Source organism: Uranotaenia lowii, chromosome 2 (genome assembly GCF_029784155.1).
Source record: "Uranotaenia lowii strain MFRU-FL chromosome 2, ASM2978415v1, whole genome shotgun sequence".
Taxonomy (NCBI): Eukaryota; Metazoa; Arthropoda; class Insecta; order Diptera; family Culicidae; genus Uranotaenia; species Uranotaenia lowii.
The window spans coordinates 15062814-15080064 of NC_073692.1; the positions used below are offsets into that span (position 1 = coordinate 15062814).

The 17251-nt window shown below is 35.2% G+C and overlaps 1 protein-coding gene across 4 annotated transcripts in view; it reads left to right on the forward strand.

Annotated features, from left to right (window-relative positions):
• Positions 1 to 17251, forward strand: part of LOC129747436 (alpha-tocopherol transfer protein-like) — a 47403-nt gene that overhangs the window by 27070 nt on the left and 3082 nt on the right. For 3 of the 4 annotated variants that reach the window (XM_055741663.1, XM_055741664.1, XM_055741662.1), the window contains exon 2: positions 12550 to 12729. In XM_055741663.1, the coding sequence (XP_055597638.1) occupies positions 12561 to 12729 (169 nt within the window). In that variant the 5' untranslated portion in view covers positions 12550 to 12560. Of the gene's footprint in view, positions 1 to 4296; positions 4429 to 12377; positions 12442 to 12549; positions 12730 to 17251 lie in introns of those variants that run through there. The other variant, XM_055741661.1, reaches the window with a different exon arrangement.

Genomic DNA, 17251 nt, shown 5'->3' on the forward strand with positions numbered 1-17251 from the left:
AACCAGGACTGGGCTTGCCAATGAGCCGTATTACGAGCGAGGGTATTTTATATCGGTTGTATGATGAGGAAATGTGTAACATTGTGTCAAGTGAAGTGGAGCTACAAATAACAGTCTTTGTATGGTTGTGGTTTGTTGTCACAGTGAGTAGTATTGTGTCATGTGAAGTGATCAACAAATGGTAGCCTTTGCAGGGCTGAGGTTTGTTGTCAAAATGAATAGTATTGTGTTGTATGAAGTGAACAACAAATAGTAGTCTTTGTAGATCTGAGGTTTGTTGTCACAGTAAGTAGTATTATGTTGTGTGACGTGAGCAACAAATTTCAGCCTTTGTGGGACCTCTCACCGAATGGATGAACGTTGGTTTAAAGTCCTGGGGCCAACACCTTAATACCCGGGTTCACTTTCGGTGTTAGTGATCGGGTGGTGCTCCCAAGTATCGAAAAACTGTGATATAATCACTGTGGAGAGATGATACTTGGGCGGGGGGGGGGGGGGGGGGTTTGGTGACTTATTTTTACCTATGATGTTTTGCCCAACAACACACAAACAAAAAAAAAATAAAACAAATTATGTTTGTAACTAGATGATTATTCATTTTTAAGTACTCATTAATAGTTTTTGTATGAAATCGTAACTTCAGAGAAGACACGAATGCCACAAGGATGATAAAGTGTCATTTAAAAAAACCATAAAAAGTAACTTTAAAACAGTGGTCCTTAGCCTTAAGGGTGAGCTAAATTTTTATAATGAAGCCAAAATAAGAAATTTGCTTTCATCGATGGTTAAAATTTTTGAATTTGATTAAAAGTCTGGTAGATCAAAGTTATTTGATTTGATCATAAAATAAGTTCTTTTTAGGGTAGCCTTCAATTTCTTTTAAAAAATAACTTATTCTATACTCAAATCAAACAAGCCCAATCTTCTAAACTCTTTTGCAAATTCTAAGATTCTAACCTTTGATGAAAATAAATAAAATTTTACAAAATAAAAAACAGTAAGAGATAAAAAAAATTCGGATCAAATATGTTTGATGCAAACTTGAACTAAATTTATGATTTTAGTTTGAAATTAGGCTTTAAAAACTGCAATATTAATAATGTTTAACAATACACTGAAAAAATAAAGTATTTTATGCAGATTTTTTAAGTGAAGATCAGGTGGGTACATGTTTCTTTAACTGGAAATATTTTTCATGAAGAATCAATTCCATGATAAAAATCTTGTGGATGATTTTTTTAATATTATTTGGGATATTTTGCAGGAATCATTACTTTGAAAAATTTACTCAAATTCTACTTAAGAATTGTGATTTTCAGTTCAATTGTATGTACAAACTAATTCTGATTTAAAATATGATATTTGGAAATTGAATTGACAAGCAAATTTATAAGTTCATGTTCTCTTGAATTTCTCAACTATTTTATGTTGATTGAAAAACTCATTCAATTGAACTTTGAATCTGTTTCCAATTTTTTATACGATTTTTGAAATGTACAAAAAATATGATTTAGGAATCTTACTTCTAGATTAGAACTTTATTAACCAAGCCTTTGAGCCCTCATTCATGAATCTATTATTTAAATTCTGTAGAGCTGGTTTAATTTCATTCATCATTTCAATGATTAATTTTTTATCTGTTTTGTGAATCTGGTTAAAAATGTGAGTTTCAAATGATTAAACTGAATCTGAGTTTTCAATTTTGGATCGCCACCTAGAAGCTTTATATGTTTAAATTTTGTGCTAAAATAAATTTTAAGAATTTCGAATATGAATGTAAAACAAAATTCTTCTTTTTTTATACTTTGAAATTTACTGAAAATGCATGTGATTTTCGAGAAACATTATTAAAATTTTATATGAAATGCAAAACCGAATTTGAGCCAGGATTTCAAAGCAGCTTTCCATTCTTAATTTCTTATTATTACTCGAACTGAAAATCAAGAATCCTAAACTTGATACAGAATCAGAAATACGAAAATATGTCGAAATATAATTTTTTTTATGGGAATATGGAACCAGATCCTGGGTTTGATTTAAAATTTAATATTCAGAACTGAATTTCTATAATCAGATTGCCAGATTGCCTGGTTTTAACCGGATTGGCCAGGATATTTAATATAAAATTTGGGAAAAGTCCGGTCTGCCCCGTTTCCCGGATTTCATTGGAAAAGCCCGGATTTTGCCCGGGTTTGTTTTCATTCTCATTCTTAAATCAAACTAAAAAAAACAAATTGTGTAGTAATTTGCATTTTGCAGCATGTTTCAAAAAAAATAATTATGAAAGGTTTTTTAAAGTTTTTTTAATAGATTTTTGATGAGCAATTCCTAGGTTTTGACCAAAATTTCCCGGTATTGCCTGGATTTTGGTCGACAATTTTGAAATCAAATACCCGGCTTTTGCCAGGTTTTAATATAAAACAGCATGGATTTGTCCGGTCCAGATACGTGCTGAAAAAAATCTGACAACCTTATTCTATGAAGCAGTGGGAAAATTTTGAAAACTGTAGCAGATTTTAAGGTTGGGATGGATTTTTGAGGATTTTGCATAAGTTTTTAGCCCAGATAGTTACTCTTGGATATCTTTGCTCTATTATCATAGTGTGATTATGAATTTAAAATTTTGAGTCTAGAGTAGAATACCTCGCTTGCTTTTTTGGACCCTCATGGGGGGGAGGTTTAACCCCCAAAATCCCCCCCGTTCCTACGGCCATGTCATGAGCATAAATCAGTCAACCGATCTGAAACTTTGGGCGTGGTTGTGTCCATTTTCAAGTTTTAAATTGATATTATGTAAAAATCGATCGACTTCCAAGTCAGTCCTAAAGCAATTGTTCTATAAAATCATATCTTCTTCATAGGAGTAAAGGTGGGCAAAACATCACGATCTTTAATATTTTCACCTGTAAATAGGCACTTAAAAATTAAGCATTAAATATCTTTTAGTTCATTCTATGGGCAGACATACAATTTTATGTTGGTAGGCCATATACAGAAATAAGCTCAACACTGGGAAAATAAGGTCAAATAGCACTCTACTCAAATGGTTTCGGTCAAATTAAGAGGTATATTTGAGTTTCTGAGAAAACTTCACGTGTGATAAATGCTATTCCAGAAACTCAAACCGGCGGCTTTGTGTTTTTTTATTTATTTTGGGTCCGAATTTTCCAATTGTGCATAGGACGGTTTATTTGGAAGACAGCCCCCCCTCAAAAGGGCCGTCACCAAATTAGATTGCATTTGAACTAGAAGTTCTTATTATTCCGTAACAAATATCAGCCTCATCGACCACATGGTGGCTGAGCCTTAAGAACATTTTAAATATGTGCAACTAAAAATCGGACAACATTATGCATGACATAAAATTTTCCTGTGCAACTATTGAGCACTGACAAGCTGTTTTAAATGATTTTTTAAATTTTTATGTCACTATTTTCAAACACTTGAACTTTTGGATCTTCTTGACCAATCCTGTATGAGTGCTTCGACAAAAAAAATCGAGTGAATTTGGTTGAAATGACTGAAATACAGCATAAAAACCGAAATCGAACAGAGCTGTGCAACGATTGGCAAATCACCCTATTTGAATTAATCCGCATCCTTTGAAGCTCCTTGGCAATCTTCAGAGCTTACATCTTTTAAGTTGATCGTCATACTTTTTCGAAAACGTAACTGTCAGTCCGACAGTTCCTCTTGGTCAATCAGTGGTAGATCATCCTCTGAAGCCTTGGTTCAAATGACCGGTTCGACCGTTCGATTTTGGAACTGGTATGGAGTTTGGTCCGAAATGGTGGGATTTATGTATGATTTACAGATTCGATTTTTGAACTTTAAAGTTCGTTCAGAGCCAGATGGCTAAATTAAATTTGAAAAAAACAGAAGAATTACATAGAATTAAAAAAAAAATTATAACTTTTACTAAAAAACCAAACGTTATTGGATATGCGATGAACCACCCTACGATGAAAAACCCGGTGTGGGAGCTTTTTTGTGTGTGCAAACCCCCCTTGCTTGATCGGATTCTGTTCGATTGAGAGGGCCCACCCTGCTGCAGCGAGCGAAACTCGTGAACCTAGGTACCTACCTCAAGCAAGTGGGCGGCTGGATGCCGTTCTCAGCCAGCAGCAGCAGCAGCAGCAATTCGATTCTCAGCACTGAGTGAGAGGTGAGAACGATGCACCGTTTCGTTGCCGTTTTTTGTTGCTGCTGGTCGCGGCGCGGCTTGTTTGTTATTACAAAATCGCGATTTCGCGAGCGAGAGCACTAGCAGCAACTTCTTAAATTTTTCTTCTCCGGTCGGCGTAATAAAATATTACATCTGATCAATATTCTAGGCTAGTGCCGAGTTAGCGGTCCCCGGTATCGGTTTGCTGTTTGTGATAATCTTGGTGGCGTCTCTGGAGTTGTCGCGTATCTTGCGCCTAGCTTGTAAGCTCATGCAGTGCCGACAAAGTGGTTTCGGGTTTAATTTCCTACATAATGGACTCGTTAATTGTAGTGATTATAGGGGATCAGTGAATGGCACATATGGGACGAAAAATGAGCCACAGCCCCAATGGTCCCAGTTTCTGTTTTGGGGAGTGGGGTGGTTCAGAGAAAGGCGATAAAAGCGAGTGTTTCTACTGAAGAACTGACTGTGCCTTGGGATCAGCTTCGAAACCCTTCGTTGGTTGGTGGGAAGCATCAATCAATATTTGCGAAAGCATGCGACCTTGTTCCATGCTTCAACTAGATGTATGCATGCATATAGTTGGTTTGGTTCGAGACATCGGATCACGTATGTTTTCACATAGTTATCGGCCCAGATAAACTGGAAAAACACTGACAGACAGCGTTGCGGTAAACCCACAGCTGGCTCTCTCTCTTTCATGATTCACGTCGACGAATAATTCAATTGCTTCGGAAAATTGGCATTTCATAACAAACTATTTGAGCTCGAAAGTCGATTCTGGTAGTACTGCGATGGGGGGAGTAAGTCTTCTCTCATCATCATCATATAAAAAACCTCAGTGACTCAAGTGCTGTTTGCGTGAGAATGGTCAAGGTTAAGTTCGCGACTATCTCTAGGTACCTACTTTGTAAAATTACTAGTCAACGAAAATTACCGCATTTGACCGCTTGGCTGTGACTCTTCCAGTTCAATTATCGAGTGCACCGATCATCGGATGCAGTTTGTTATCCAACTGATCTATAACTAATAGAGGTCCTATATGGATGAACCAATTTACGCCACAGATTGAGGCTATATTATCACGAAACTCATTGCGTATGAGGTTTTTTTTCGCTCGTGCATCGTTACGGTTGGAAACGCAAATGTGCTAGCGATTAATTTAGTTTGATAGACGATCTCATTTCTAATCACACCAGTAAAATGAAATGAGCGACTTTATGACTAAAATCCATAGTCATCTTTCAAATTGAATATTTCAGACTTAAGAATTTCAACTAGTAAGTAGCATGATAAATTTTGCTCCGACTTTCATCAATATACCTAACGAAAGATTCTTCCTCCTCAATTTCTACAGCCGGTGTACAAAGTGCATCGCGTATGAATGGCACCGTCAAAGAAAGAAGTCACCGCGAGGATGAAAACTAGTTTCCCGGGAGTTTTGGCGGCAGGAAACCCACCTACCTTGGGGAGGGCACTGGACGAGTGCATTGACTCTGCACTGGACTGCACTCGATCGTGTTAAAAGGTCGCCACCCAACTTGTGCGATTGAAACTGAACTCCGTTGTACCTACGTTCTGTTGGGAAATCACTATATCGTGTGCAAACCAGCCAAGTTACTTCAGGAAGTTAGTCGAAGGCAGGCACCATTTAAAATTCATAATTATCGTGTAACGGTCGCGACAGGAAGAATGATCCCAGCAGAAGGTGGTTCCGAAGTCGACTACCTAGAGGCCTATTTTATGCAATGAACTTTTCCTTTCTGTTGTTTTCCCTTTGAAAAAAGAATATTATCTACTATTAATATTGTTCATTGACTTAGGAGCAATACTTATTCACTTCTTCTGTTTGGCGTACGCTTGCGCAATAAACTCAAAAGTACAGCATTATTGGTGCCTTACGGTTTCTTTTTTGGAACAATTTCAAGAACTATGTAGGAAAAAAAATCGATCGGGGGTCTTAAATAACTTTTTTTTTAAGTTTGTCAAACAAAGTATACGAGCAAAAGATTCAAGTTTTCGCTAATAATTCTTCCTAAGAGCATCAAATTTTACATTTTTGTACTTAGATGTGTTAAGATTCCTTAAAACATAAAAATAATTTAAAAGTTGTCAATAAAATAATTTTTAATGGAAACTGCTACAACTAAGAAGCAAGGTTGCTAATCTTCACTAAGAATGATTTTTACCATCATCATAGGCACCAACGATTTAACTCCTCAACATAGAATGTCATTTTTCGCATATCTAGTTCGTTTTTCTTCCCCTCTTAATAACAAATTAACGCGTGTTGGAAAAAAGTGGTATAAATTTGTCCACTTGTAGCACATTTTTAAAATTTTACCATACAAAAATGTTTTCAAAGTCTTTGGGCGTTGGATTTTTCTACAGCACTGTTTCTATTTCAGCCGTACACTGAAAATCATTTTCATTTAAAATATAAGTGTCCTCTGGAGTGAATTTTGTCCATACGTAATTTCATGTGAATTTTGAGTGACCGTCAAGTGGAAATTTTCTGTGAGCGGTCAAGTGAATTGAAAGTGATCGAGCACGTGGATTGTGAGTGTAGGCTCAGGTCATTCAAATTTTTATGCCAAAGCGATTTTTCTGTGATATTTTTTGTATTCGATCAGACAACAATGATTCATTAAGGGTTGTACGTTTTTATTTAGATTAATTTTAATCAATCAGGCATTCAGAATTTATAATTATATTTTCATTTATTTGTTTTGTCCAACAGTTCCCACGCAAAAACATAAGGGTAAATTAGGGGCAATAATCGTCGCGAAAAGCTTCTCCGGAATCTAAATTGTATCAATATCTGAAAAATACAAAAAAAAGGAAAAGATACGACCATTGATTGATTTATTATAATAACTTACATCAAACATTGCAATGCTTGCCACGTTGAATGATGTTTTCTCATGAAAATTGCATCCTTTTCCTATTACCAGTTCTAGTTGCTTTGTTGGTGAATCGTTGCAAGTTCGGAGTGACATTGCCAACAAGCTCTGAAAAAATATCATTGCTTTAAATCCCAATAAATTACTATTTTGCTCTACTTACATGCTCCCTCGAGTTTAATCGAAAACAAAATAAAAATAATGATTGCGGTGCAAATGACCGGCGATAGAATTTCAAATGCCAGTCACTTAAAATTCAAGTGATGAATGGGTAGATATCGAATCGTTCACTTGAAATTTTAGTGACATACAAGTGAAATGTACATGAACCACTTGAAAGGAAGAAATACACCTGGCCCTTACTTCTAAGTGAATTGTCAAGTGTATTTTGAGTGTTAATTTTTGTTCAGTGTGTATATTGCTATTTTTTATCACAGCACGCGAAAATAGAACAGGTGTTGTAAAAAAGCTTGAAGACCGCAGATCTTAAAAATGTTTTTGCATGGTAAAGTTTTCAAAATGTTCTAAAATTGTCAAAATTTCGACCACTTTTTCCCAACACGAGTGAACTTGCTCTTAGTGATCAGCTATTTTCTGAGTTACTATCAATACTAACCGGTATTGCCTAATTGGCCGAAACTTAAAAAAGTGGATAAAAACGTTTAAAAATGCAATTTAATTTTTTTTTTTTGCTGAAAGCTGAAAAACCAGTCGCTGTTGGGGCATAATGAGAACCCCCTCTGGGGCAGTATAAGCACCATTAATAAGGGCACGATGAGCGTTTTCTAACAGGAAATCTAGCAGCTAATTCAACTCGATGAAGTCAACTGCATAATAGAGCTACAGCTTGACTTGTTTCACCTGACGATTTGGCCTATTCATGGTGTAAGGTGTCGGTGAGGTAATCAGTAGACTCGAGTTCGATTCCTGGTCGAGGTGATTTATTTTCATTTACCATTCATAATCGATGCATTTTGCACTAAACGGTGAGGCGTAGATCCAATAACAAAATAATCTAGGTCTGTTTGTAGAATTCAAACAATTCACATACGCTCATACATTAGGGGAGAGTGGGGATACTTGATCCCCTTTTCTTATTTTCACCATATCTTTTTGGAAAAATTTAGCAACTCGCCGTCTTTGACATTTTCTGACAGCTTGTAATTTCAAGTTTCTATGCTCCAAAAATTAGAACGATACTTGAACCCGTTGATGAACTAGAAGCATTTTCGTGGGAGTAAAAAAATTGCGATTTTTCTGAAGTTAAGGGAGACTTGATCCCCTATTGAAGGAGACTTGATTTTTTATTCAGGAAGCCCTAATCCTTGTATAAAATTCAAACAAAACCCCAAGATAGAATGTTAATTCACTATTTTGGTCATGTTTGTTCTCATTTCACAATTTATAGCAGACATAAGAAGAAAATTCTATAACATTGTCTCAACGCTAATAACATTGCATACTTAAAGGCGCTATTTTTTATAATTAAGAGAAAATTAATTATTTTTGCTCTTTTCTTCAGACAATTGTTTGATAAATATTAGTTTTTGGATAAATATTAGTAATTTCGTAATCAGCAATCATAACGATCAATTCAGAAGAAGAATATGCCGTTTGGAAGGGGGATCAATTGTACCCAACTCTAGGGGATCAATTGTACCCATAATCAACATTTTAGAAAACTTTTTCTGAAAAAAGTTGAGAGTTTTCCATTGTTTTGAAAATACGGCATTATGAAGTTCATTTTACGCTCGAACGATTGATACATTGGAACAAATATTTTTTTCATAATTTTCCATGTAAAGAACATTTTAAAGTGTTGAAAAAAGATCTTCAAGTTACGTTTTGTGAAATTTTTCAAACAAAGTTCAATTACTCAAACAATTATTTTCTTAAAACTTTTTAAACTACAAGCATTGTTATATTGCTCATTTTGGCACATTTTTCTAGAACATTTGATCTTTGTAAGACATTCCAGTTTCGAGATATAGCTAAGGAATCAAGTATCCCCAGGGATCAAGTATCCTCATTCTCCCCTATATTTCTGCTGCTTTGTTTGGCGGATGATACCACTAGCCGTGCAATAGAAAAAATCAATCATGAATGGTATTTGAAAAAAATTACCTCGACCAGGAATCGAACTCGAGTCTACTGATTACCTCTCCGACACCTTACACAATAGGCCAAATCGTCATATAAAAAACAATCAAGCTGTAGCTCTATTATTCAGTTGACTTCATCGTGTTGAATTCGCTGCTACATTACACGGCAGAAAACGCTCATCGTGCCCCGATTGATAGTGCTCTGTTTGCCCCGAGTCAACAAATTTAAGTTAAAACGCGTTTAACAATTGATTAAAGTGAAAAATCAAAAATTTAATGATAGTGAAAATTGAGAAACAATGTGTAAATCATGTTGCAGTGCGTACATTTAATATCAAGATGATTTAAAGGTCATAAAAGCTTATTTCTTGGTGCTCAAAATTTATAATATTCTCATCACTTGAGAACCTAGCTGGTTATTTTTTTTATATTTCTGTAAAGATGATAAGGATATTTCTTTTTTGGTGAGAAATGAATACTAAAGGTAGTACGGAACAAATCCTTATTAAAATTTATTTAAGAAAATACGTACTTTTGTAGAAAAGAGGAGTGCTAATTATGCCCCGCGTGCTCTTTATCTCCCCTACCTCGAAAAAATTTGAATTTTGTTGTCTTGTTGAATTCACTAAAACCCTTTTTAATGTGTAGTTGGAAGAAACACAAAATAAACTTGAAGCTGAAATTGGTTTTTTGAAGAATATTCCATATCAGCATGAAATTATTAATGACATTAACGATTTTTTTTTATAATATAATGAGCTTACTCAGTAAACTTGTTTTACCCAAATTAAATTAATCGTTATAAATGTTTACCTTCATCTACTAGTTCTTAATTTCTTTGCTAAGCAATTTGGAGGTAGCATCCCATGTTTATTACAAATACCGATATCGTTCTTGAAAACGGATACTTTTGTGTAAACAATTTTAAAATTTGTCGATTTCGTCTTTTAATATCTTTGAAAAAAAAAGACTGCAAAGCAAACTTAATTTTTGTCCAATTTCTAGATCGGTCATCTCGATGTGTCAAAAGTGCAAAACAATATTCGATAAAAATAAATCAGTTTTTTCTAGCTGTGTTGTAGTGTTTTTGAATTTTGTATGGAAAACTTCTGTTTTCAAAGAAGAAAGTACTTTAAATAATAAATCAACGCATTATGTAAAAAACTATGATTGCGTACCAATTTTAGTGAGAATTATTTTTTTTTTAAATCAAAATCGTTTTGATCATTATTCGAGTTATATCGTTTAACACGTTAATTTTGTATGCGACCTTCTCGTTATGAAAAAGGGAGAGGTCACTTATAGAAATAAATCATCTTGTCATTTCAATTTCAGATACAAATTGTAAGAGCTCTATTGAGTGAGAGAAATAATTCTGCACAATAAATACACTTATTGCGGCAAATAATGCTTCTTTATTTTATTTTTGAAAATCACCTGAAAATCCTTTGAGTTGTGTCATACTTAAATTATATTTTCTATGGGAACCCCCTTCCATAGAATGTGAGGGTTTTGAAACTATTTTACAAACCCCATCCTTGGCTAAGAAAACCTTCGGATATGAAATTTCAAGTCATTCTGATTTCCCGTTTCAAAATTATGGGGTCACATAAATATCGCCTCATAAGAAGATAAGTGATAAGTAATAGATAATGGATATAAGGGTTTGGTTTTTTTTGGCTCATTCTGTTGACTATCGTGAGTAGTAAACTCCTATCACAAGGTTACCAGATTGTTGATGTGTTAAATAGATAATAATAAATTTTGAAGTTAAAATGGTTGGTATCCTATTAGAGGTAGGGTTATGAGTTGCAATATTGAGTTTCAATACAAAAGTTTTATGGAATTCTAAATTTACAGTCAAAAATTAGTTTCCATAAGTGAAGGTGCGGAAAATGAAAAGCCTCAGGTTTAGAGTGATATAAGACTGATGGCAAGCAGATTTCTGACATGTTGGTTGACACTTATTTTAAATACCTTTTAAGATCCAGTAAGTTCTTGGTACTACGGTAAATTCCTTTCTTGAACTGAATATTTTTCGCGTGAGCTTTCATTACGTGTCGTATAAAACATCTTAAGAATTCATAGAAAACTGCTGCAAAAGTTATCAAAATAACTTTAAAATTAGTATTCCACATACAGAATATGTTGTCCTGGCTACAAATATTCTAAATGGAAAGAAGTTGCGACTAGTTTATGACAGTTTATGTATTTTTTAAAAATGTTTGTTTACATTTTGTTTCATGCAACGTAATGAAAGCTCCCGCGAGATTTTACTTGGACAAAATCTTCGATTCCCTCGATCTCCAATATGCTATAAGCATTCACTCAGAAAATTAACCTTTATGAGATTCATGTAGTTTGTTCTAAGAACCAATATTCGATTTGTGATTTTTCGTTCTAAATAAGATCGCCTCCGCTGTCAGTCTATAATATAACGATGGCACTGTTATATTATAGACTGACAGCCACCCTGATAGATGGATTATTGAGAGAGCTCAGAAAGAGCACGCGCCACTAGTTTGCTAAATAGCCAGCAGCGATTAAAACCAACCAATTTGTGAAATTCGCACCATTAACTTGGCGATGTGTTTAAGATTTTTTTCTATAATCAATTTTTAAAGGTCTGGTTGCCCCGGACAATAGAGGTTCGAAAATAAAAGTAGGATGATTGAAACTGATTCAATTGTTCATAGGGAGGGAGGAGGAAAAACAACTGTTTGCGGACATGGTGTTTAATTCTTGCTTATGTGTCTCTACAACCGAGAACAGCAAACACGTGCACCACACCCAATAAGTAGTAGGTGTTTATGGCCGATAGGTGTCGATCTATCAAATCTGTTCCGTCTCAATCTTGTTATTTTGAACCGGAAGCCCAGTAAAGGCGAAGTTAAGGAATGGCAACAAAAAACCCCGATCTAATTCGAAAATTCTCACGCTATAATGTTATGAATTACACGGTTCACCACCCCGCGGAATCATCATTTATTTCTAAGTAGCTACTAGGTACATGATGTGGGTTCAGCTCAGCTTAGCTTAGCTGCTTGCCGCTATTATCACGTTTCAAAAGGCGATGCTCCGTTGATGCGCCCATCATTGTGAGTCTGTTGATTGACCAGTAGAAACACTCGATTTTATTGCCGTTTTCACGCTTGTTGGCTTGTATAAAGTTAATAAAACATTTGGTATAAAATCATCTTTTAGAACAAGTCGAGCGAGAAATTTGTGCTATCCTTTGTCAGCTTCGGCTAAACAGGCTTAAAAATGAGTAAGTTCGTTTTTAAAAAAATGTGTCAAAGCATTACAAATGTTAAAAAAAGGTGTTACGGGTGCTAAAAACATTCTTTTTTTTTCTCTGTTTTCTCTCTCCGAACAGGAGTTCCGACGATGCTTTCGGAGGTGGACGAGCTGCCCTCGGTCCAGCTGGGCGACTATGTGCTGCGCTTCGAGCTGGAAGATTTGACGCCCTTCGGCAGGAAGGTCGCCCAGGAAGAACTTCGCGAGACGCCGGAGATCAAGGCCCAGGCCGTCGAGGAGTTGCGGGAAATGTTGAAGGGTGAGTGCCATGTGCCGGCGTGTTTTAGTTTGATGATTTTTAAACGGAGGCTTAGAAAAATAATATTTGTAACAGAGACGTTACATTCGTGTTATCGCAATTCACGTGCAGTGGCGGGTTAGTCTTATCATGAAAGGGTCTTATCCAAATGGCTGTCCATAAAAGGTTTTTTCAGCTATAGAGAGTAACCTCCAACTACGGTAGGGTCAGGTATCTAATGGAATAATAGAGAAGCTTGAAGGTTTGTTAGACTGTACAAAATGTTAATAGCATCCACATTAACCACATTGAACTGAGTCCAATAACTTGAAAAACCAAAACGGTAACACTAAGAACAAAAAAGTATATTTTAAGGAAGTATTCAGAATAGATTGACGACTCTAGCTGGTTGGAAAATATATGACAATCCTTCTTAATTCAATGCGACAAAGATACAGAATTTAGAAGATACAATCACTTGTTGATGATAACATTAAACGCGTTGTTCAGATTGTCTTCGAGGAGTTGGTAATTTCATAACAGCTAATAGAAGGAAGCTTCATTCATCAGACTGAGAAAACTTCCGGGAAACGATAATTAAAAAGAGGAAGATAAACCACTCTGAATGAAACCATTGTGTTAATGTTTAAAAAAAAAAACAACCTGCAAGATTGTAAACATCAGTTCGCTCCAACGAAAGTGACAACTTACTAGGTGCTGGCTTTGTCTGGACGGACGTACCGTAGAAGCGTATCGCCAGCCACAACAGTCTGAAACCTGTTTAGGGTTTTCGTAAAAGCCATGAAAGTAAGTTCAGGTACACACGTTCTCGTACGTGCATATGTACTCCACAGGTGTAATGAGACACTTGAAATTGAAAATCATTGCTCGCGAAACCGGATCGAGAGTAGGTACGACGGGTCAGTGTCATTTGTTAGAATGATTTTGTTTTTGCCGCTGCTCGCTGCTCACTGCCGTTGGCCGTTCAGAACTAATTGAAGTCATTCGTACCTAGGCAAAGCGAACCGCCTTCCGATTACCTATCTGAGTGAGTGCTTAAGCGTTCTGGATCATGGTGATCCGGATCGCTGCTCTCTATTCCAATTGATAGTTTAGATATTTTTGAGATGCAACTGAAGCACTGTTTTGCGATTGAAAAGAAGATATCGTATTTGTATTTAGAATCAGAGTTCAGATTCAGAGATTAAATTGATAAAATATAGATATCGGATATAATGAACAATTTAGAAATATGATTATAGCATAATATAATATAATATGATAACATCATATAGCCCATATTGCCCAAATTTCCAAAAAAAATGAAAAATAATGATATTATTTTTCAAGCTGTGGGTTTGCTTATATTTTTTATTAATTTTGGTAGTACTTACACGCCTAACAAATATAGCTGAAGTCCACAATCTGTTTCTCAATTTTTGAAATGAAATCAAATTTGGACGTCAACAGAGGAACACATTGACTACTTGATGCGATATCACATAGAAGGTTGTGATATTACATTTCATGACGTATTCGCGTTGTGTACATCATTAGATGTATTACCGCAACAGAAATCCGTAATACAACATCATCTCCAGAAATTACATCGTCCATCGTTACATTTTTTTTTTTGCTGTGTACTTAATCATTTGAATCTTGAACTCTACGACTTGTTAGGTGGTATGAATAAGAAAAAAGCAATTGCTTCGATAGCTTTTACTTAGCTCGAACTTTTGAATGGCAAAATTTGAAAGCATTTGCTCAACTAGATATGAAAAAGCAGAGTAGAACATTTACTTTCAACCAGCTCCGGATAGAAAATATGCATGCCATTCGAAGTATTTGACTCACAAAACTGCTCGAAAATAGCAAAAGCAATTACTAGAGCTTTATTCCTATCAGCCCTTGACTCATAACGACATAAACTGAGTGGAAGAACTAAGTAAGGGGAGGCTGCTAAAATTTTGGAATTTGTCTTTCAAGTTGTGAAAATATTCAAATGTACTTGAAGAAGATTTGAATTATTGGAATTGAAGGCGTAGGCAGTTTTGTCAGATTTTGGTTCTTGGGTACAAATGGGATCGAATGAGTATACGCTACGCTACGGTACGTTTTATTCGACCGAAACACGTATTGTCCATCTGCATGATGTTTTTGTAGAAACGGCATCAAAATTCTCTTCAAACATTCATTAGAGCAAGTCCAATGGTGTTGGGAAAAAGTGGTAGGAGTTTTGACGTCTGTAGCACAGATGGGAATTTTTCTATCGTGAAACATAGACCAAAAGCCGGTGTGATAGAATACGAAGGTATAAAATCGAAAGCAACCAGCGATGCCAAGAGAATTTGCTTTTCAGTAATTTTACTGAGTTTTTGTATTTTGAATTCACCGTTTGAAAATTGAAATCAAATTCATTTTACTTGATCATTAACTTGAAATAGTAGTGTCAATATGAAAATTTTATGTATGAATAAGTATTGTATAAGTTATAATGCATTCCAATATTAAACTGTATTCTGTAGAATTAGGAGTTTTGTATTGAAGTACATTTGATTACACGAGTTGATAAAGTTTTTGAACTCTTCCTAAAACTTTCATTTTCAAAGTGATAATGAAGTAAATGACAAATAAAAAGTATAGGTATTTGAGACACAAGCTGCATTTTACTCCCGATACGACGCCTTACGTTTGATATGATTGACACTTGTCGAATCAACAGCGAGGGTTCCGTTTTCTGAAGATGATGGATCCATTAAAGACGGCGTTCCGAACTTGTTACCGGACATTCCGACGGAATATCTTTTTCAAATAAAAAAGCGAAAAAATTACTTTCTCCCGAAAACCGCTCAAACAAAACATTCAAACAGAATTTATTTATTCACCCAGCTATCTGGCATCTCTGCGCCTCAAAATGTATTCGATTGGCAAGGGCATGAAAAAAATTGGCTGTAAGTTTTAAAGAGTAGATTAACTTCATTCCAATTCGTATCAATTTAAGTGATAAAAGATTAAAAAAAAAAAAGAAAATATCACTTTATGTTTAAATCCTGAAATTGCTCAATTTCCTTTATTTTCCCCTCAACTGAGGTTTTGAGCATAATATACATGGCAGCACCTAAGCGTTTCATGCACGAATACTGTATTGCAACGCCGACTCTATCACTCGGTTCGGTGTTGCAAAACATCGTGTTTTTATATCACCCTCAGCCAAAAAGTGTTATACGATACAAATTTTGCAGCGCGAAACTGTTCGAATATCAGATTTTCCCAACACCGGTTTACGGCAACTGTGTTGTGATGTGTTGTAAACCTTCGAAATTTCCAACTCCATCTCAACCAGTGAACTTGCTCTTATGGTACACATCTTCATTGATAGCCAAACCAGACGGCTTGAACCATGACCTAGAAATGCCTCTCTCGGACATGACGATGTACAAATTGTTCAAATTTATGTTTGACCTTTTATTTAATGTTCGGAGATGTAGTAGAACTATCCTTAAATGGAATAATATCGATCGTGTCCGGGGATGGACGTCTTTGAAAGAGGAAAGTAACTTCCGTCGTCCAAAGCAAAACATTTTCAGGAATAATTTTTTATCATCCAGCGGTATCGGGATTAAAGAGTCGAAATTTGATCCTCAGTGTATTCTGGGGCTTCTGTCTTTTTTCGGCACTTCATTTCAACTTTTTTCAATGTCTTACCAATGTGTGAGAACAATTGAACTTTTTGGCGACATCCAGTTGGCTTAGTGAATCCTTGTTGAAAACGAGTAAGAGAACGAAGTCCTTTTGCGTCAATAATTTTCGCTGGTCTGCCCAGTGATGTCAACCTTCCAGAGTGAGGGTTATTAAGTGAGGGTTAAAGTTTAAGGCTAAAACCCCTCTTTAAATAAACATACAACAACAACAACAACAACAACAACAGGGGCATAAGTGCATAAAAGCTTATTTCGAGAAAACCCGCTTTAAAATTGTTGTGTTTGGTCATTTTACATATATTTTTCGAGAATTAGTATTATTCTTTCAAATGTAAAAGTATTTAAAAAAAAATTTTAAATATACGAAAAAAATCACCAAATATAGTTTGAAATATGAAGAATTGTTTGGCATCGATTTTATACTGAGAAAGCACACCAAAGTTGATAAAAAAACTTAATTTTAAATAGTTTTTTAGAGGCGTAGTTTTTTACCCTTCAAAAACATTATTTCTGATTCGTTTGCTTTTGATTTGTGCACTATGCTTTTTGGCAAGTTTTTGTTATGCATATTGCCTACTGTTCAGGAGTTCATTGCATACTCAAAGGCGCTAATTTTGAACGAAGAATCCAGATTGAAATCGTGAATGTACTCGTTGAAACATTTAACAAAACAAGCAAAACTGAAGAGTTGTGCAACGAATGCATAAAAAGTTGGATTTTTAAGAATTTAATCTTTATGTATCGGAAGAAATACCTTAATTTATACAAGAAAGTTTCATTTTTTTTCGTTCCGACAAAAAAAGAGTACATTTGGTAAAATTTTACAAAAAGAAGAGTACGCT